Source organism: Camelus ferus, chromosome 19, assembly GCF_009834535.1.
Source record: "Camelus ferus isolate YT-003-E chromosome 19, BCGSAC_Cfer_1.0, whole genome shotgun sequence".
Classification (NCBI taxonomy): domain Eukaryota; kingdom Metazoa; phylum Chordata; class Mammalia; order Artiodactyla; family Camelidae; genus Camelus; species Camelus ferus.
Genome location: NC_045714.1, coordinates 17,590,011 through 17,612,277, shown reverse-complemented (window position 1 = coordinate 17,612,277; position 22,267 = coordinate 17,590,011). Strand labels below are relative to the sequence as shown.

Here is a 22,267-nt window from a genome sequence, read left to right as displayed (position 1 = left end):
GGGGCCTTTGGTATCATCCAGTGTCTAGTGTTTTCACAAGATAATTAAATTTATAAAGCAGATCTCAGATCCAGGTCTATATTCAGGTGTATGTTGAAAATAACTTCGTGATAAGATTGACTTAATTGAGTTGATTTCCTAGAGATTCGTGAAAGAGTAAAGTTAATTCTTAACCTTGTGAGGTAGTTCTCAGTGTTTTCTCGGAGGGGTGTTGTTGAGACCAGGACCCAGTTCACTGTGGTTCGTGGCGTGTGTTTGTTTCCAGGCTTGTTGTGTACCCCAGTGTCGTTTTTGCTTTACAGACAAAGGTCTGGAATTGTCGCCGTTGGCGCCAGTGGTGTCCCTCTTTCTGGACTCCTGGCCTTTCCCGTCCCCTCTCTGTGTCGTCCAGGTCACAGTCCAGATCGAGGAGCTGTGTCCTCACGCTGGCTTCAGGTGTGTCCTTCTCGTTGCCTTAGGTCTTGCCTGCAGCGTTGAGAAAGTGTATTTTAGAGGTTATTGAAGTGTCTTAAGTTCACGGAAGGACCCGTGAAGAACACAGCCAGCTGTGACCTGGGATTTTTTTAATAGTGACTCTGTCAGTGATTCAGCACGCAGTGGTTTACCTTTGATGAGAGCTGCGCTGTTTCCCTTGGTTCTCCTCGTCCTGCTCGTCCTCCACCGTGGCAAATTGCCTAGGCATAGTATTTTTAGAATAATTCTTTGTGAACTTTAATTCTATAAAACCTGTACATGGTTTAAAATTATAAAAAAGTTGTCTTCCTGGTGCAGCAGCGCAGTTTTCTGCTCATCTGCGCGAGTGGATGCACACCCTGCTTGTCTCGGCTCAGACCGGTGTCCGCACCTGCTTCATGGTCCTGCCCCCGGGCCGCCTGCTCCCCGGGTGCCCGGATGGAGGAGCTCGGTTCTCACTTCGCGCTGCTCTGTGTGTCTGCACCGTTGCTCTGCAGTAGTTTTTTCTTAAATCATTTTGAGTCTCTGGCTTCTCCCACGGAGCCTGCTCTGCGCGTTCTTCTCCTGGGTTGCTGTAGTGCCCTCCCAGCTGGTTTTTTTCCTCCCGCCTTCTTTCCCACTGAATCTGTTGTCTTCCCCGTAAACACTGCCGCCCCTCCTGGACCTTGGTTCCTGCTGTAGTTTGGCAGAGCCCAGGGCTGTGCCTGAGTCCCCACCGCTCCGGGGCGCCGCCTCCTCTCTCTCCAGGTGGTGCCTCCTGAGTGCCCATCTCTGTGCCGTCCTCCCGCTGCTGGGAGGGCTCTGCCCTTCGCCGCCTGCCCTCCGCTGCTTGTCTGCTCTTCTGAAGGCAGCCTGTCATTTAGATAACCTTCATGGGTGTCACTTTAATGAGCAGCATTCTCAGGGTCCTCTTTTTCTCTCCTGGCACCTGGCATCCTTCTAAGCCCAGGTCAAAGCTTGGTTGTTGGTAGTGTTAGAACACGTGTTTGCCGAAGTCTCCCAGGAGCCCAAACTTCCTTCTTCAAAGGCTGTTTCTCACTTTCTGTGTTCACTTGTGGATGGAGCAGGCACGGGATAGGATGTTCTGTCTCTTCAAGGGGACTTTTTTTAAATGTGAATGTACGTGAAGATGGGTTTTTTTAGTGTAACCATTACTGCAGTGTCCCTACAACTCCCAGCAGATACTTGGAGTCCCAGGCCTGAAGAAGCACCGCGCGCTGGGAAGCACCAGACGTGGGTGGAGGGCGCTCGGGAGGGGGCACCTTCGCTGCCTGCAGTGCTGAATTCCCAGGGCGCGGGGCCGGGTAGCCTCTCCTGGCGGGGCGTCAGAAAAGGCATCTTAGGTCCTGTGAACTCTGTAAGTGCCCTAAAATGTCAGGTGTATGAACCATGACGTTTCCCCTGCAGGAGCAGCGTGCACCGGGACACTGCTTAGTGGCGTCAGTTATGGAACGTGTCAGGGAAACACAGAGTGAAAATGAACCTTGTTATTTGGAGTTTTCTGCTAGCACACTCCAACGGTGCTAGTCCTTAAAGCAGCCTTTCTGAGGAGAATTCTGAGAGCGAGTGGGAGTGGGCAGGGTGTTACGCCTTCTCGTCCTTTTCTGTGGCAACTTAGCCGTGGTGTTTTCTTCTTAGGGCTGGTGTTTAAAGTGCTGCTTGTGACACAGAAGCGCTGTTCAGATTCCTTCCTTCCAGCTAGGCTTTGGTTTAAGTTTTTTATTTATTTTGTCCTTCGTGTGTTTATGAAGACAGTTAAGTGATTAAAATAATAGGGCAGTTACCCACCAAGGAAGGGACCCATTGTACACCCATGTGGGAGCTGGGCTGGGAGCTGGAAGCTTAGCTGGGTGCGTGGGCGCTGTTCCACCTGGAAGTGGCAGAAATACTCCTGTTTAACCGAGCTAGGAGACACAGTGTGACCCCACACTCAGGTCTCGACCTCAGCCTGCCCAGAGGCCGCTGTTACCTCATCTCCTCCCTCCGGCTGCTTCTCACTGCCTCGGTGTCCCTGCTTCCCTCCCCTGCAGAACTCTCCCCGAGTAATGCCTTGTGCTTCTGGTCGTGGAAGATGGTCAAAGTGCAACCTGTATTCTCCCCTTTATCGCTTTCATCGTTACTTGCATATTTTAGCATAATAAGATTATTTCTGTTATTTTTGATGCTCTTTCTGAAAGAATTGGAATTACATCAACCTGAAAAAACCACAGGAACTTTGAAAGTTTGGATCCAAATAAAGTTACCCGTTACCCTTTGGGGCTTTGTCTGCGGATTCCTGCCTGAGTCTGTTTGACTTGCAGGGGGTCTAGGTTGTGGCTGATGTTAACCCCAGGGGGGCAGTACAGCAGAGTTGTGTTTTAGCTCTTTAATTTCTGAAAGCATCATAGTTCTTAGTATGTATTTTGGGGAACAAACTGAAATACTAAAATGTCTCAATCAGCGGAAGCTTAGTAACTCTTTTTAGGAGAGAGTAAGTCTTCAGATTGTTCTCAAAGATCCAAGGGAAAATCTTAATCTTTCAGATCAGAAGTTGTGTCCCTTCTGCAGGGACCCCCAGACTTCTTTTCTGAGACCCCTTCATGCCTCCTGCCGGCTGCCCTGTGTGGCGCATGCAGGCCACTCTGCAGAGCACGGGTCTCGGAGGGGAGGACCCTGGAGGTGGCTTCCCTGTTGGCTTGGAAACTTTTTCCCTTTCCGAGCAGCAGCGTGAGTAATGGAATTTTTAAAGCAGTTTTATTGAGGAATAGTTGGCACACAATAAACTGCACGTATTTGATGAGTAAATGAATTTGCTTTCCCAAACATTAGTCTCAGCTGTCTTATTAGACCTCTTGTTGTAACATTGTCCCTCAGGAGAGATTGTCCCATAACCTGGGACTCTCTCTCCTTCCCGGGAGCCAGTTACCTGGCTGGCTCCTTCATTTCTTAGACTCACCTCTTCCTGGGCATGACCTCAAGCCCTGCCCCGAATATGGCCTTGCTTCCATCTCCAGCCCTGCCTTCCCCTCTGCTTGCCCCGCGCTCCCTGCCCAGACGCGACATCACGCCCTTCTCTCTCACACTGGGTGGCCGGGTGGCTCTTTCTGAATGGTGACTTGACCCGCATCCCGTGTCCCTCCCTCACCGCAGCCTGCAGTGGCTCCCCCCCCCCCCCCCCCGCTCGTGGGCCGCAGAGCCCCACACGGCGTGCTCCAGCTCAGCCCGCCGTCTGACCGCCCGCTTCTGTTCACGTCCGTCTTCATTCCAAGCCGTCGCTTCTCCCCTGGGGTCCCACCTGACAATTAAGTCTCGAGAACTTAAAGCATTTGTTGCATGAATCGGTCTGGGTCCTGTGCCTTTAGAGTGGTGCTGGTGACGTGTCTCCCCTGGGAGAACCGAGAGAGCAGTCACTCAGACCCTGTTCGTGGGGCTTGTTCCGTCTCTCCCAGAGCCCCGTTGGGAAGGCCGCTCCCATTAAACAGAGCTGCTCCTTGGCGTGGGCCCCCCTCCATGTCTTTGTTCCATCTATTTCCTCTGTCAGCCTGCAGCCAATCCTGTCCCACCTTCAGCCACAGCCTGTCGGTCCCACGTGAAGGACCCCCCCTCCGTCCCCCACGTGCGTGTAGCCCACACTTGGGAGGCGTGTGCACACCTTGAGTGAGCGTCTTGCCTGCGCCCGTGGCTGTCTTTTCCACTTTCCTCCCTGCTGCACTGTTAGTAGACATTTGCTGTTTCTTTTCCCAGTTAGAAGGGGTGGCAGGCTTGAGGCCTGGTCAGTGTCTGTGCCCTCCAGTCCCACCGTGAGGCCACGTGTGCAGCGGGCACTCTGGAAAGTTGTTAGGTAAACTGCAGAAAAGCTCTGCTGACACCAGGAGAGCTGCTTTGAGATCCTTTTGTTGCAAGTCTTGCTTTACTGCCGGTTTTCTGTCTTTACTTTGTACCTGCAAAGTCCTAACAAACCCGCACACTGAGACGTCCCCTACCGCCCTCTTAAACCCTCCGGCCTGCCAGTCTTGCCTGGCCCTGCCTGAAGCCGCCTCTAGTGGCGAGCTTCTGAGCTGAAGACAGTTGCCGATGGGGAGGGCCTCCCAGGAGGAGCAGACTGAGTGAATGAAGTGTCGGTCAGCTGTCCTGAGCTCATGGCATCTTTATTGTAAATGAAACTATTTCTGTGTTCTTTTACCAAGTACCCAAAGATGCAGTTAAATCCTACGGCAGTGAAAATTGTCTGTAACAGGTGGGCCCTTAATTATTTACAGTGTCAGTATTTGAAGAGAAAAAAGTTAGCTATCTAAAATGTCGACTAGTTCGGTAAAAGCTTTTTTAACTGATTGCAACTGTAATTTGTAATCTTCAGAAGAATTTTGGAAAATATGAAAAAAGCACAGAGGAGGAAACGGTTGATTGTACGAATAACCTTATGATGAGTATGTGTCCGGTCTGCAGTGTGTGTATTTTCCCCATGTCATTACGTATTTCATTGCTACATTTAAAAAAAATATTCATAGAGGATGCCATTTTTAGAAAGAACCATGGTTTCTTTAACCAGTCCACTACTATTCGTAGTGTTCATACTCTTAGGTTTTACAGTTTTCAACATTGTGAGCACTGAAGCTGTGAGCAGCCTTAAGTATAAACCAGGCGCATATCCAGGGCCCTGGAAGGGGCACGGCTGTGTCACCAGCACACACACACGCCCAGCAAGGTGGTTTGACCCAGCTTGTAAGAGTCTGAATGTACAGCCTTCACGTAGCTTTCAGATTATGACTCTTAACATTGTCGAAGAAGCACACATTAGCAGAGCAGGCTTCTAACACGGGAGGTTTTGTTTCCTCCCCCTGTGGCTTCTTTGTGGTGGTGTTTCTGATTTTGCAAATACTTCTATTGGTCTTTGCATCCTTCTTAGAACAAGAGCTGATCTTCCCTAAGATGCTAGGAGGAGAGTGTTTGCCAGGAGCCAAACAAAAGGAAAGGTGTTTCTTCTTTCTTGTTGCTGTAAACCTCTTCGACCTGTCTCTGACATCATACTGGAATTTCTCAAGCGTTGGGCAGGCAGTGTCTGTTATTTCTCTGTGATCACCCACAATTAGCTAGAACACGGCTCTTCCCCAGAAAGTTACCCGAGGACTGTCCTAGAAATTAGCACCAGTTTGGTGGGGAAGATTTTAGCCATTTGGCCATTTGGCAAAATCTACTGACAAAATAATTTTTAGAGAAGATTTTAAATTTTAGTTATTCTGTTTGAAGATCAGAAGTACCTTTAGATAATAATTAAGCAGGGCCAATCCAGTGACATCACTTAATCCTGTGTTGTTTTCTTCTAGTATTAATTTTAAAGACCCACAGTTCGCTGAAGATTACGTTTTTAAGGCCGTAATGCTTCCGGGAGCAAGGTAACAACGCAGTTATAAAATATACTTTCTGGGCTGGTTTTCTGTGAATAATGCTCTTCCCTATAACAAAATACTATGTTTTCAAATGGTTAGAAAACCTGCACCGGTGTTGAAACCCAGCGACTGGGAGAAATCCAGCAACGGACGGCAGTGGAAGCCCCAGCTGGGCTTCAGCCGGGACCGGCGGCCCGTCCACCTGGACCCCGCGGCCTTCAGGACTTTGGGGTGAGTGGGAGGTCCTGTCTGTGTGTGCTGTGCTTTTCCTGGGTCTTCCACAGAGCATCAGCCAGCATTTAGGCCACGGGCATTTGAGACCATTAAACACAGCCACTTTGCAGACATGTTAATGACTTTGATACTTTTTCTTCCTTCATTTTAAAAAATTCCCTCCTGCTACTTTGGTTGTGTTGCTTGAGATTTCCATCATTTTCTCCTAAGAGATCTCACTGTCTCTCTGACAGTTATTTCAGAAGAACAGAACCTTCCCTCTGCCCTCAGCAAACTCCAGCCTAGTCCCCGTGGGGCCGCGTGGCCCAGGGCCTCAGTGCCCAGAGCCACTGCTCCTGGGTGGTGGCCTCCCCGGCGCTTGAGTTTGCAGTTCTTTGCCTGTGAGTGGGATCAAGTCTCTTGTTATGTCTCCTGGCCATTTTTATTTCCTCTTGTGTGAATTTCTGATTCTGCCCTCTGCCCTTGTTGCTGTCAGACTGTCCTCTTCCTGGTGGTAGGGACAGCTGTCTGTGACAGAGAGGGACTTTGAAACAGTGACAGGGAGAGCTAGGCTAAGAAGGGCCGCGTGTGCGGGTGAATGCTGGTGAGCTCCTGTTCACGAACCGACGACGGGAACTCATATACTTCCGACTCACAGGGAAACCCTGAGATTCAGAGTGGGGCTTCACCACCGTTGGCATGTCCTTTCCACAGTGACTCGTAGGGGACAGTGTGGCATGGTGGTGAAGGCCACGGGCTTTGCATCCTAACTGTCTGGATTCAGACGCTCTGTCCACCACTTGGTGTCTCTGTACAAGTTACGGAGCCGCTCTGTGTCTCCATCTCCTGTGTGTGAGATGGGAATGACAGTGACACCTGCCTTGCGGAGCTGTCATGGGGCGCTCTGCTTCCTAAACACTGTGTGAGTGCTTGCTGTCACTGTGCTGCTTTGTTTGGAAGTCTACATTCTTAATAGCAAAAGAAAGGCAAATCTAAAATATTCTTAAGATTTTTTGCATTATTTCAGCCATTTTGGAAAGCAACATAGAAATATCTCTAGCGTTTTAAGTTCTGAAGGTACTCTGAACTTTTTTTGATCCGGGTTCCTACTCGGAATTTATCCTGAGAAAGTGATCTTAGAGGAGCATCGTTAGGGCCCACGTGTGTGCTGCTGGTGCTGAGCGAGTGGACAGGCGTGGTACAGTGCGAGGCACCGGAGCATGCAAGTGCTCCGCGGGGGTGCGTGCCACACGTAGAGAGGCTGTGAAAGACACCGGGGGGAGGTTCAACGTCATCAATTGAAAACCGTAAGATGAAGAATAGTAGCATATACAGTTGCCCCTTGACAGCTGCAGGTCAGGGGCACTGACCCCCGAGCAGTTGAAAATCTGTGTGTGACTTAGAGCCCGCTCTCCGCCCCATGGGCTGTGCAGTGCTCTGGTACTTACTGTTGGGGAAATCCACATGTGAGTGGACCTGCACCGTTCAGACCCACCTTGTTCAAAGGGCAGCGATATAGTGACAGCAGCAGTGCGGCTCTTTGAGGACAAAACTAAATACAATGCAAAAAAAAAAGATGGCCTCAAATTACTTTCTGCATAAAGTAATTGATAAATACTGACATGCTTGTCCACTAAGAGTCTTGGTGTGACAGGTGAGCGCTGCTGTCGCCGTCATCAGGCAGTGTTGTGAGCCTGGTTCATTACCAGTCGTTCAGGTTTGCGTTGTCTTAATCCGCTGTGTGGGTGAGACGGGGGCGCGATGTCGTCCTCGGCGTGATGGACATATCTGGAAATAATTTTTTTTCTGGTCCGGGTCCTTTCGTAGCCATGTCATGCCGAGAGGCTCGGGAGCCGGCGTTTACAACAATGCTGCCCCACCACCTGCAACCTACCAGGGGAGCTTGTACCGGCCGCTGCTGAGAGGACAAGCCCAGATCCCCAAACTGATGTCAAGTAAGTTTGCATTCGTTGGTTATTTTACATGCTGAATGAAGTACGGCAACGAAGGGTGGTTTCTGGTCTTCATGGCTGAAAAGATTTATTGTGTCAGTGCAGAGATAGTGGGCTTACAACGTTTAGAAGAACTCGAAGAGAATACTCCATGCAGAATCTTTCAGGTATTTTGTATCTTATCTGTTTGTAGCTAATTGAATACTGTGCGCTGGATTTCTTGTTTTCATTTGTAAGTCTACTGAGCGGCCGTATGCAGGTATGCAGGGCACGCTGCTGATGGTCGGTTAACGCCAGCAGTGGAGCGGTTAGGTCAGGTGCAGCAGATCCGGAACCGGAACCACTTAATTACTTGAAAAACAGCAGTATCCCTTTCTTCATCCAGATTGTGTCTCGTTAACTACCTGGCAGGACGACAGGCATTGCCTTGGGTAGAAATGCGCCTTTACCTTGGGGTTCTGTGAAGACCTTGGCCTTTCCCTGGCCCCTTATAGCTTGTTTTGTGGACAGAAGTGGATCAGAAATGTTGACCATGAAAATAATTACATAGTGTTTGGATTGCAGCGGAAATGGGAGGAAATAGTTGAATGTTAGGCTTCACAGATTTTGCATTAATGTCAAATTGCATTCCCATTTGATGTTATTTTTGAGCTCCGTGGCTGTGCTCATTTTTAAGAAGGTATAAGTCATGTGCCAGGTTCTCAAAGCCACTTTCTTCGTGAAGCCTTTGCTTCTCCATTCAGCCAGACAGCCTCAGCATGGCGGGCAGAGACAGTGTGGCAAGACGCTAACATTTGTTAAATCTACGCGTCAGATCATTTAAATTTTTTTCTGAATGTTCCAAATAGTTTATAAAAATTAAAACTTAAAAAACGTGCCGTTGAGCTAGCCTCCCCTGGTGACGTAGTAGAGCATCGTTCCTCATGCTTCTTGCCCTCCTGGGAGCCCTTCTTGGTGACGTGCCTGCTTGAGTCTCTCGTCTGTTTTTCTGCGGGATGGTCTTTTTCTTTCTGCTCCGTAGGAGTTCTTTTATGCTCTGGGTGTGAGAGTTTTTGTACTGGAAATGTCTTTTCCTCTTGCCGCCTTGCCTTTTCCCTTTAGGGTCACATGAAGAGCAGAGGTTTACGCCGGCGTCCGGGGAGTGGGGGTGAAGGGCGTGTGGGGGTTCCTCGTGCTCTTCTCGTAGCTTTTCTGTAGGTCCTAAAATCACCCCAGTAAAACACGGAGGACAGAAACACTCCTAGATACTCGATGTACTTTGATGTTTTTGTAAGGAATATCTTGTGAATGTCCTTCTCTGGTTGCTTGCTTCTGTATAAAGAGCTGACTTCTGAACATCGACTTTGTATCCAGCAACCTCGCTAAAATTCATTTATTCTGTAAGTTTGTATGTTCTTTCAGACTTTTTCTCTGCTCAGTCATGTCTTCTGCAAATAGTGACAGTTTTATTCACTGTCTAATCTTAGTGCCTTTTGGTCTTTTTGCTTGATTGCACTGGCTGGGACCCTGGTGTGACTGGGTGTCAGTGGTGGTGGGGCATCTTTGTTTCAGTCCCAGTCTTAAGGGGAAAACTTGTCCTGCTTCGCCGTTGAATGTGGTATTTGCTGTAGTGCTTTTGTTCATAAATAGCCTTTATTAGACTGAGGGGGTTTCCTTCTGTTCCTTGTTTCTAGTGGGTGTTGAATTTTATCAAATGCTTTTCCTCCATTTCTTGGGATGGTAGTTTTTTTTTCGCATTCTGTTACATGGTGAATTACACAGGCTGATTCTTGACTGTTAGACCGAGCTGGCATTGCTGGAATAAGCCTGATTCTTTGTGGATGTCGCTTTTTGGATGTCGCTACCTTCTATGTGTCAGAATATTATGGGGTTTTTTTCATCTGTGTGTTACAAGAGATCAGTTTATAACTTTCTTCACACGCTCTGACCTCAGAAAACAAGTGAGGAGTGTTTCCTACCTTCCTGTTCCCTGGTAAGGGCTACTTGACAGTTGAACGTGCAAAGTGAGGGCGAGAGAAGACTTGGGATGAGGCTCTTGGGTGCACTGTGGGCACTGGGGGGCGAAGGAGGCCTTTAGCGGAATTTGCAGTCTCTAATCTGGAGTGGTCACTGCGGGGAGCACGCTGGGCACAGCTGTGTGATTAGCACGGACAGATGCTGCCAAGTGCCAGGAAAGGAAGCTCATGGTTCTGTTTTCCCAGTACTCTCTACATACAGCTCAATGTAAGGTTTGGTTTTTCTTTTCTTTAAGTTTACTGTCATTAGGATTTTTCTGACATTTTTATTTCATGGTCTCTTGTGACCTCTAGATTTCATGTTTATGCAGGCAGAACTCATCCCTGCCTGTCTGCTGGCCAGTCCGTCTGTCCATCCACCCACCCATCCACCCACCATACCCATCCATCCACCCACCCATCCACCCATCCTTACCCACCCACCCACCCACCTTACCCACCTTACCCACCTTACCCACCCAGCCATCCATCCATCATATTCATTCATCTCTCTCTGTCCTGTTCTAATTGTATCTGATCCCTCACACTTAACGTGTATATTTATATGTATTTTTGAGTGCTAAATGTTGTACCCAAGACCTTTTCTTATTTTCTCCCCACAAATCTGTTTGTCAAGACGCTTACTACCAAAGTGCATGTGTTAATAAGCATGCTGTCTTGATTAGATGTGTGTAATAATGTGAATTCTGAACTTTGAAAATACTGAAGGTAGTTTGCAGGCCCTAGGCCTGCCTTCTTGAGACCCTGAGCTTCGGAGACGGCTCTCCTCTGGCCCTCCCGACATGAAATGACCTGGAGCCACGTCAGCCGGCAGCATGCGCCCTGGAGCCGCCGAGAGCGTGGGGGCTGAGAGCACGGCGCCCCCGGTGGCCCTGCGGCCTCGGGCGGCTTCTGCCGGCGCCCCCGCGCGCTCGTCTCTCACGGCGCGGAGCGCGCCCGCCTCCCAGGAACGCCGGAGCGGTGCCTAGCGCGCGGGCAGTACTGCGCAAGCGCCCAGGGAGAGAAGGTCCGCGTCCCTCTTCGTAGAATTTTGAACTTTAACATTTGGTTAGACACTGTTTTGGTAAAGTTGAGCTCTGAACCGTTTCGGCAGCCTTTTAGTTTCAGTGTCACAGCTGCTCCTCACGTGGTGCAGAGTTAGGCCCAAGCAGAGCCTTGGTGACACTGCCAGCTCTGTCCAGTGTCTGCCGCAGGCACTCCTCTCTGTCGCTCTCGGGCTTGGCTGTGACGTGTCCGTTTTGGGCCGATGGCGGCGGTCCGGGCGCGGGGACGCGGCGCCGAGCGCTCGGCGTGAGTGGTGCGGCCGCGTGTGCAGCGCGGGGAGCGGGGCCGTCTCGCCGCGCTCCAGTCGGTAAGCCTGTCGGGGAGCCGCGTGTGGGAAGGGATCGCTGACCGGTGCGGTCAGGGGCGCGGGGGCTCCTGTGACGGCCGCGCTGAAGAGGGAAGCTGTGGCTCGAGGAGCTGTGGGCGAAGGCTGGGTGCCTGTGGCCTCAGAGCGTGAGGAACGGGATACGCCGTTCAAGACCAAAGGGAGAAAGTCGCTGTCGCTTGTCTCCCTGGCTGGTACCTGTCTGAAGCGCAGTTCACCGCCTCAGAGTTTTTCCTCCCTCTCAGACGGAGCTCCTGCTAGAGCCGCACAAACGGAGGAGGATGAGTTTGTTTTACATTCCACTTCATTGCTTCTCAGCCAGGAAGTATTCCTGCTTTACGAACACTTAAGGGCCATATATATTGCTCAGAGCCACATGAAGAGATTTGCTTAGAGGCAGCCTTGAAGCTTGTCTTTGATCCTTTTTATTTTTTCTTTTTTGGATTGAAAGCAAGAGATATTTAAATGTGTGACAGAGGTTTTTTTTTTTTTTTTTTTTTTTAAGTCTTAGCAAATTTGCTTAGGTTTTAAACGAAAAAACTATAGTTTTTGCTTGTGCCAAGCTTATGTGAAAGAGAAAATTGTCCTGAAGGTGAGAAATAGTAAAAGCGAAACAGGGCGGGAAGCCCCAGGCATATGGGACTTGACGGGGGGACTTTGGCCGCCGTCTGGGCACTTACAGGTGTGTGGTTAGACTACTGAGAAGCGCCCCCTCCAAACAAGAACCGTTTGTACTTGGTGAGCTTTACTTTCCAGTTCCACTTAGAAGCTCTGTTGTGCTCAGCCTAACATGTGGCCCATTGAGGCCTGACGAACATGTATTCTGGGTGGTGAGGGCTTGCCCTCCACTGACACGGTTCTGGGAGGAAAGGTACCTGCTTTTTCCCTGCCTTCATTTTTTATAAAACACTAGGATAAACATTTCTGAGGACTTTTCTTAATGTAAATGTGTTTTTTTTTTTAAAATCTTCCTTCAGTTTTAACATTTCTTAGGGATCCTTTTATTAGTACCATGGATGCTTTTATTAGTACCATGGAGGGAGTGTGTGTCCCGTGAGGGTATCGTATGTAGGGGCACTGTGCAACCAGAATCGTGGCGTTAAGTCTTCATGGTAAAAAGGGGCACGTTCCCAGGGGACCGCCATGCTTCTGGGACAGGAACGCGTAGAGCGAGGCAGGGATCTGCATGAAAGTCACTGTGTTTCTTTTGTGACTTCTGTTACGTTAGTTAATTTTGTATATATAAGACATGAAAATGCAATGCTTCTGGAAACATTTTAACCGATTTTCACTAACCTAACTTCTGTACACCATCTGAGTAGTTATGGCCTACAAATTCAGCCAAGCAGTGATCAGAAAAAGTGGCCCAAGTGCTGGGTTTGCTTTCAGTAGACTGCTTTCCCGGAACTCAGGGACAATCACGATGTGTCGCAGTAAGTGTGTCTTGAGTTTTCCCATAGAAGGAAACCGCACAGGCGAGATGATTCTGTCTTGTAAGAGTTTCTGGTTTTTCTCTCTTCTAATTGTGCCTTCTGACAGTGTACGTCTGCATAGTGGTTCAGAAGTTACTCTGGGCCTGGGCTGGGGCCCCTGGCCCCGCTTCCTGGGGGTCAGGTGGCTTCCGTCCAGGCTTCGAGCGTGCGGTGACCACGTCTGTGAGGCCTCCTCAGCGTTGCTCTCGGCTTGAGCACCACCCGTCTGGTTGTTAAGAGAGAAACGGGGCCTCATCCAGGTCGGCCAGGATGCCGCCTTCTCCCAGCTCAGAAGTGACGGTGGTGAGGGCTTCCCGCTCGCCCTGGCCAGGGACCTGGAGGTCGTGGCTGCGGGTGGCGGCTCTTGGCGGCAGCTCCCCAGGGGTGGTTTGCCCACAGAGGGGCCTTCGTGCGGGCCGGCACCGCGGCCGGGGCGAGGTGGAGAAAGCCCAGAGCGGAGGAGCCCAGTGCTCCCTGCTGCGCGCGCTGTCGGCGCCGTGGGCCTTACTCATCCAGTCTCCTTCGCAGGGGTTTAGAGCACGGTGCTGCTTTCCTTCCCTTTTTCTATTCTTCAAGGAAACCCAGATAGCATTTTTGGGTTCCTAACCAGAGATAAGCTTTCATTTCTTCTTTCCTTTAAGAAAGTAATTTCGAAAAGCATGTTTCTAGTTTGTGTTTCCATTAAAATGTGAGCCTGAATACATTATGGTAAGCCTGTTGTCCTTGGGTCTCGGGAGTCTGGAGGAGGTTCCTGTCCTTACACGGAGACCTCATTAGACAACTCCTGGAACAGCTGTTTTAATTAGGTCACACTCAGACCCTGCTGGAGGGTGGCCGAGGTGACTGGGACTGGGGACCAGAATGGCGGTTGTTTGACATCAGCCTGCTGACCCATCACACCGTTTACACAGAGGGCCAGCAGCCTCTTCCTTGCAATTGGATGTTGCCAGCTTAGCTCTGTGTTAGGGGAAGAGGTTTGACTGTCAGAAAACAATAGGGAAGTGGGCGGTCCCTTTATGAACATGTCTCCTGGCCTGTGCTGGAGAGAGAGCTGTCTGCTTCCTGTTCGCAGAGCCAGGCAAGTCAGGGCTCTCGTACAGTGGGCATGTTTGGGGCAAATGTTAGGATTTCTATTAAAGTTACTTTTCATTCAGTTTGTATTTATGAATAAAACTGAAATCCCTTTTGTACGGCATTCAAAATATAAATATAAAAAAAATGTACCTTTACATACACACACACAGCAAGGGGGAGAGAAATGTGTAAGTTTAATGACCATGGCTTCTAAAACTGTTCATTCAGCAAAGGAAAAGTAGTGTAACAATCAAATGTGCTGACTCTGTTGGTTCCGTGTCTTTTGACATTTCCAGTTTACGTAGTTATGCTAGTTATTTAGTTTATAGCCTGTCTCCATTTTTTTCAAGAATTTTTCATTATAAGATATGTGGGTAGCTGAATAGTGATTACTTGTCAAAAAAAAAAAAATCTCCTGTTTAACCCTTTCCTGTTTGCCTTCCAGATATGAGGCCCCCGGATTCCTGGCGGGGCCCTCCTCCACTTTTCCAGCAGCAAAGATTTGACAGGTAACATGGAAGCAAACACGACCTTCGAATGCTTTTTCACATCAGCCTTTGAGCTTTGGGCGTCCTCGGTGGTTTGAAGCACGCCTTCTCCCCCCGGGTGGGGTCTCATGTGCGTGTCCTTTAGGGAAATAGCTTGTTCGCACGTTGCAGTAGGACGCGTGTGCATACGCTTCCCTACTTTTCTTGGTTCTTGGCCTTTATTTTATTGAAGCTTTTGAGGTGCCCTGAAAAATGCAACACAGAGAGCTTAAAATTGTATTAGGTTTTGGTCAGGCTAAACAAATTTCTTTTAAGAAGTTCTGTGCAGCTTAATGAGGCATAACTAATGGTGTTCCACTTCTATCATCTCTGCGCCGGCGACACAGCGTCGGTACAGACCAGCCATTGATTCTCGCTGCAGACCTCTTGAAGTCCTAATCAGCTTCTTTGGTGCAGCTTTTTCAGGGCCGACAGGCCTATTGTGGTGCAGTGTCACTGCAGGGCAGTGGTTATTAGTTGCCACTGAAAACAGTTTCTTTAACTACTTAAGGCTGAACTGAATTAAACGCAGAAGGGTCTCAGGAGAGGATTATGGGATCTGCAGTCTAATAAGGCCGGCGGACTGGAAGGAATGTGACATGGTTTAATAAGGAGGGATGTTTGACATGTGTTCTTCCATTGATAAGTTGTGCACTCTGGAGTCAGGTGGTTTCTGCGCGACATGACAGCTAGGCGTGCCACGAATAATTATATTAACATCTGAGGAATAATTTTTTAAGGGCAGCTTTAAAGTCCATCGTTTCATGCTGGTTTTGCCAGCATCAGTAAATGCTGAAATGAATTTAAGCCCCGTCATAGTAAGGCTTCCCTCTCTGCCCTCCCAGTTCTGTTCTGTTCTGTTCTCTCCTTGCATTTTAGCGGTCTGATCTGTTCACATCTGAAATGAGTTAAGTGTTGTTCTTTGAACAGGGTTATAGCCTGTTTGCCCTTTAAGAAAATTCTTTCTTTAGCGACTCCAAAACTTGATTTCATTATTTTTTCCAAGAAGATAAAGGAAATTGTTATTCGGTTGTTTATTAATAGTACCAGCTATTTGGTGCAAGCTGCATTTTGATTTAAAAACTGATACCGCCTGTATTTACGTTTTGTTTTCAGTGTGAGTGCTTAAAGCGCACAGTATATACTATTTCAGCATCTTCAGAGTAGCACCATTTTCAAACAAATTAAATCCATAAGGGGTAAATTTTTCCTAAATTACATATTATCACATTCAAACTAATCTCACTTTAAATAATTTTCTGCATTACGTTTGTCGTTTGATTTTAAAATTTGGTTTCCCCACTTTGTTGCTTGCTTTTTCCCCCATATTATTTTTAATCACTGATACTTACCATCTGCTTCTGAAGTGCCAGCCCTGGGCTAACATGCTTTTAGAAACGCGAGTTCCCTGATTTCCCTCGCAGCCCTGTGAAGTCGATGTTGGTGTTTCTACAGATGGGGAGACTGAGGCCCACAAAAGTGCGGCAGTTAATCTGAGGTCTTTCTTCCGTAGCATTCTTTACCAAGGAACTGTTCCCTGGAGCAAAACTCCTTGGGACAACTGACACCAGAGTCATATTATGTAAAACCTCCGGACTTGTCAGGAGGCGGGAGGAGCCCCTCCCCGCCCCCGGCCCCAGGCACCTTCCTCAGTCCCAGAGCTCTACACAGAACAGGTTTCCTACGGTCACCACTGTGTGTCCTGACACCCTTTGTCTTTGTCCCAGCCCACATACTGTCTTCCTGACCAACTCTGAGCCCAACAGATTAGGGACAAGTTTGGGGGACATTTTTGGTTTAATTTTACTCGGAAACTGAAATCACACCATAATGCGAAAGTTAAATGTGAGCAAAATAGAATCTTTCTTACGTCTTAAGTTGTGGTCCTTTAAGAAATACACTGTTTATTCGTAAAGAAAACAGCACTTGAGCACAGCCTCCACCTCCTGCACCGCTGGCCGCTCAGCGCGCACAGGAAGCCCCTCGCGCGGCCCCGCCGCGCGGGCAGCACCCTCGCCGCTGGCCTCACGAGGCGCGGGGGGAGATAGAGGCCCGGAGTCACCTTGACTTGGCTGAGATGTCGCGGCTGGTGGGCAGAGTTCTTGCTAGGACCAGTTTACTGAGCATTGTTATTAGTTCAGTGCTTTTCCACTGCACTCTTCTGAGCTTTTGGTTGAGACCCCTGTTGGAGAAGAAAACTTTGTACCTTTTTAAAAAAACTACATTGTTTCTTGAGTTATTTCCTACTTTGAGATAAAATTTATAATTCATAAATTCATTTCACTTCACAATACACGGGGAACACCCTGCCCCCCCCCCACCTCCCCACAGCGACACCCAGCAACCACGGTGTGGGTGCTGGGCGGGGCCGCACCTGCCCCCGCCTCTGTCTCCTTCTTGCCAGCGGAGGCGGAGGAGGCTTTTTGCCGGCCAGATCCAAGGTGGCTGTTCCATTTTCATTGTACAGGTGCTAAGCTCAGTTAGTCACAGAAGAGTTTTAAAAGCTGATTTGCCGTACTTGTAAATGAGAAATACCCCAGAGGGTAGCACGTAGTTATGGCGCGTTGCCAGCTGCTTTCCAAAACACTAGCTTAGAAACTTAAGACTATCGTTGTTGTTCCCAATGCCAATCGCCTCAGGTAAGTTGCCCCAGTCCATTTAAAACGTGTCATTCTCCGTGCTTCCATCCCAGATTTAGAGTTTATTTTCCAGGGCAAATTTCAGCTTGTAAGTATTTGCAAACAAAAAGGAGAACTTTGTGCTTTTAAACTGTGGCTTTTTTCCTAACTTATTTTTAGAACAAAATCACTTAAAATTGCATTTATAATGTATTTTATCCATACCAGCAGATTTTCCTGAAACTCAAGTGAGTTTTATCGTTGTAAAACCAAAAAGAAGAATAGATCACATTTAATCCAGTGTGTGGGCTGCACTTCTGTCTGGCAGTGGCTCTTGCCTTAATGGCCCGGTTTCGATGCACCTCCTTGGTCACAGCGTAAACCTTGAGCCCGCAGTCCTGCGGAGGCCAGGCAGACGACGCCGCTCTCTCTGTGTGGAGCTGCTCTTGCTAAACAGATGAGGCAGTCTTGCTAAAATACCTTTGTATCAGTGAATGCAAAAGCTAACTGACAGCCCTGAATATATGCATATTCTTTCTGAGATACAGATTTTTCATTTCATTTTATTTCACTTATATTTATTATACAGCAAATTGTATTATTAGGACTGTGGTTTCACCACTAACCATGAAGAATAGCACTGGCCTTTCTAGAGTCCTTCAGAGAGCTGTTCTTGGCGCATCACACAAAGTAATGATCTTTGGTGTTTAAAAAAAAAGGGAAGCTCCGCTTGAAGGGAGGAGAGGGGAGGGTAGAGAGGGTGGACTCGGGCTTGAATGGCTGTGAGGAGAGCGCACTGACCGGTGAGCCCGGCTTTGGGCCCCCCCCCCGAGGCCTGGGAAGGGAGATCCATGTGCCAACGTGGTTGTAGCTGCTCCCAGCTGGTCAGAGCTTCAGCCCATTTAAAGTTCTATTGTAGTTCCTCCCAGTATCAGTAATGGCTCCAAAGCTTCTAATGTTAAAACATACTGGAGGGTTCTGCTCCTGCTTATTCCGTGTAGTGACTGTTCTGTAAGGTGGAAGTTGAGGAAGATGTGCCAAGAATGTCTTGCGCGGTGATTGCCTTTAGAGGGTAGATCTTTGCTGGATTATTTACGTGACAGTTTTAAATTGTTATGATTTGATAACATCATACCTGTTGCTTTGTATCTGCAAAGTTAAAATAGGCACTTGAAGACAATTAAAACATTTCTTTTGACTAGTAACCTGGGCCGGCACACTGGGTTACAATGGCTGTTGAATGTGTGTTCCCGTGTAAGCTGCACACCCAGTGCCAGTCAGCCCAGGCCAATTAGTGCTCGTGTTGCTAGGTCACCGTGGTCAATTGAAAGCTGCATCAATAGAACTTGAAAAGGTTTCCTCCCGATCAGACCTTCTGACATATTGAGCAGAATAATGGATGGGAAAAAACAGCCAAGTCCCCTACCCTGGATTCAAAATACTCAGCAGTAAGAATTCATTTGCAACCTGCAATTAACTAGAAAGAATAGACTCCAAGAACGAGCCTGGACTTTTTTAGAAATAAAGCCTCATTCTCCTGTCTTGTACATGTTTACTCTTCGGATAGCATCTCACAGGTTGCCAGCTTCGTGATCTTGGGTCCGAATCTTTAAGTGACTAAAAAAGGAAATTTTACAGTTGAAGGCGAACAGAATATTTTTTTTAGTCAGACCTTTCTGATTCAAGTGGGTTTAAACACCCTTTTAAATAGTCTGATACTTCATGAAACACCTTAAACCACACTAGGTACGAGCGACATAAAGCCCACTCTGGTGCTGCGCGTCGCACACGACAGCTGCAGGCAGACTGGGTCGTCTAGAGTTTGGGGAGGATACCCGCCAGTTTCTAGGCTTGGACTGTGTGATGCACGTGGCTTTTAATGCAGACGTTATGCTTTTCCACAGAGGTGTTGGGGCTGAACCTCTGCTGCCGTGGAACCGTATGCTCCAGACCCAAAACGCAGCCTTCCAGCCAAGCCAGTACCAGATGCTCGCGGGGCCGGGCGGGTACCCACCCCGACGCGACGATCGCGGGGGGAGACAGGTGACGCAGCGCGGGTGTGGGCAGAAGCTTGCTGCTCCCTTTGCCATGCCTCTTGGGACTCTTTTTTTTTTAATATTTCAATTGAAACAGCTCGATAAGGTGTTGGTAGAATAGGTTGGCGGAACTTGGATCCCTCGTTAAAAATGTGTATACCTGGTGAGTATCTGCCCGCTAAATACGTTCTACCTTGAGGATGCTGAAGAATTTTGAGACCAGAAGCCCCTTTGCTCACAGCAGTCTGACACTTAGTGTGCTAAACACGGGCCCTCACCAAAACGCATTGCTTATCCTTTAAGGAAATCGCTTTTTGTTTTAATAGAAACTAGATCTCCCAAAATAAATGGTAATTTTCTAGAAACTGAAAGTAACATCACACCTTTTCAGCTCCTTATTCCTCCTAGAAGTTTTCTGTCTTCATTCGTTTGCTCTCTCTCTTCATGGACAGAAATCTCCTACATGATTTTTCCATACACATTTTTTGCTGTTTTTACTAGACTTAAACAGCTGTGTCTACCTGAGTGAGCACGGAAGCTCCTGGGCAGAGGCAGTTCATGTGAGCTCATTTCCTTCTCTTTCTAGCATCCAGTTTTAGCAGCGTTTAAGACTGTGGACTGTTTGCCTGGCCATTTGCAACCTGGCCAGTATTCACATGCTGTCTCATCAGATCCTTGCCAGAGGGCGGGGCCCGGGCACTGGGGCGCAGGGTGCGTGGTGTCGGCGGGCCGGCACCTGCGGCCACCTGCCCCGCTCTTCGAGCTGTTCGCCTGGCGCCGCCTGCGGGGCCACGGGCGTTCGTTACTCTTCCGGCCCAGGGTCTTGCCGTGTGTCCCTTTGCTCTGACAGCTAAGAAAAGTCTTTTTTTTTTCACACATTTTTGGTGTGTTCATAGAAGTCTCAGTTCACTTTACAAGAAAATAATCATCTTGTCTTTTGAGAAAATTTTATTATAGTTCTTTAGAATCAGTTCATAGACTATTACTATGAATACTGACGGCCCAGAATCGCTAACACTGGTGTCATCAGAGCCAGTAGGCTGAGACCGTTTATGGTACAGGTGGCACTCGGCAACCTAGAAAATGCACACTACTGACAGGGAGGCGTGCCACAGCTGCAGGAAGCCCTGCAGAGCGGGCCGTGCGGTCAGCTCGGCTTCCAAGTCAGGAGTTAAAACCTTAAACCTCTTGCTGTTTGGCGGCAGAGCTGGGACGTCTGTGACCCCTGCCCCTGCTTCATCGCCTCTCCTGCCTCCTTTAGGGGAGACCTTCCCTTTAGCAGCAGAGCCCCTACAGGAGGTAAAATTCTTCACTTAAAGACATAAACCAGTTGGTACATTTATAATTCTTTTAAGACTTTTTGGAAGTACATGCTTCTGCTGAGATTTTTAATTAAATCGCAATTTTGAAGCAGTATTAAATTATAAAAGTTCATTGTTAAAAACGAAATTATGACTTCACTACATTTTTAGTGGAGTTTATATGGCTAAACAAAGCCTTAGCCTACATCCTGTGGCCTTGAGGGTCTGCACATCCTCATCCTGTACTGTAAACCAGTGAAGTGCCCTGGGTGACAGCAGGGGGACGGGTCCACGTCAGAATCCCGGAGGCCTGAGGGGCATGGTGATGGGGGAGGCGGCACGTCTTGTCTGTAGGCTGTACAGAAATGGGATTTGCAAGCATATGAGGAAGTATGTTGCTGGTAATTGATGATGTAATGAGCTGACGTGGTACGCTCTATTACTTGTAGCTTAACAAACAAAAAAATTCCTGTAGTTAATAGCTCATTAGGCCTCAGCTGCAGCAGCAGGCGCCTGCCTTGGTTAAGCGCGAGGACTTTCTGGAGGTGGTGCGGGCGCCTCACACCGCAGTGCGGCTTGAATTGCTGTGGGGGGTGGGGAGGAGGGAGGCCTGCACAGAACACCTGACTGTCCTTCGTTTGTGTGCATTTTAAGGAACTTCTTAAGCACTTGTTGAGGCTTGTTTGGTCAGTAGTCAGTGGTGGCATTTATGCTAATGTCCACCTTTGCAGCCAGCTTCCTGTGAAGCTGCAGACCAAAGCACCTGTTTGTGGAAGCCCGCATGTGCTGTACTTTTAAGACACAGCCACCTTTTTGATGGTGTGTCTTTCCATGGAGAAGTGAGATTGATTTCTTTGCAGGGGTGTTAATCCAGAAACTAAACTCTTCATTTATTTTGTTTTTCTTTTTTTTTCCCCCAGGGATATCCCAGAGAAGGAAGGAAATACCCTTTGCCACCGCCCTCAGGAAGATACAGTTGGAATTAGGGTTTTGTAAAGCTTTCCCAAATTCTTTCATCAGTTCTACAATTTTATGCTATTTGTGGAAAGATTTCTTTCTCAAGTAGTAGTTTTTAATAAAACTACAGTACTTTGTGTATTTCTTTTAACTGTGTATATTTCTACTGATCCGATCTCACTGTTTTATGTTGCTTTCCAAAGGTGTGTGTTGCATAATGCAGTGGATCTGAATTTATTATTGCTTGTAAAACACATTTGGTGGAACAGGAATACTGGTTTTTCATTATGGCTAAAAATCAAACCAGCTGTGGATTTCAGAACACAGTGTATTCTAGATCATCTAAGAGCCATGCTGATTTTTAATGCACAGGAATTAGGTATGAACTCTTGAGCTGGAACCCTCAGCCAACTAGAGTGTATATTGTTCAGTATTTCTTTGGGAACATTTCATTAACGTACTTGTCATATGGAAATTTCTGGACTTTAGTAAAAAAAAGACAAAACAAAAACAAAACATTCCAGTCTCTTTTGTTGTTGTTGTTTTACAGTATTTCAACTTTGAAAATCTTGGCCAAGCATATGGTTTCTTTAAATGGGTATTTCAGAAAACAGTTCATTTCTACAATTAGATGTCAAGAGAAAGCAGTGCAGAAGTAGCCTTTGAGAGGCCGTGGGCAGCAGGGCGGCCCAGCCAGCCCGTGTGTTAGCGTGTGTGTCCGCGGCTGCTCTGGCCAGCTGTGCGGTCTCTGTGAGGGCGAATCGTTCACACTTCATAGGTTCCATGCGGACTTGTGCTGCAGCTTAAAGGACTTGGTTTAAATCTTTAAGTTGGAAAGTTCGGGGATTGGGTGAATGAGTTCCTGGGGGAGACTGAGGTGCAGACTTCCCAGGTACGAAGTGGACGAGCTGCGG

General features: G+C 48.1%; 1 protein-coding gene across 1 annotated transcript in view; it reads left to right on the top strand.

Annotated features, from left to right (window-relative positions):
- The window catches only part of XRN2 (5'-3' exoribonuclease 2), a 65,303-nt gene extending 43,434 nt beyond the window's left edge, over positions 1-21,869 (top strand). Inside the window, exons 25-30 of the mRNA XM_032461743.1 lie at positions 5,757-5,825; positions 5,919-6,050; positions 7,860-7,987; positions 14,360-14,423; positions 18,964-19,102; positions 21,317-21,869. Of these exons, the coding sequence (XP_032317634.1) occupies positions 5,757-5,825; positions 5,919-6,050; positions 7,860-7,987; positions 14,360-14,423; positions 18,964-19,102; positions 21,317-21,382 (598 nt within the window). The 3' untranslated portion in view covers positions 21,383-21,869. The remainder of the gene's footprint in view (positions 1-5,756; positions 5,826-5,918; positions 6,051-7,859; positions 7,988-14,359; positions 14,424-18,963; positions 19,103-21,316) is intronic.
- The last annotated feature ends 398 nt before the right edge of the window (positions 21,870-22,267 follow it).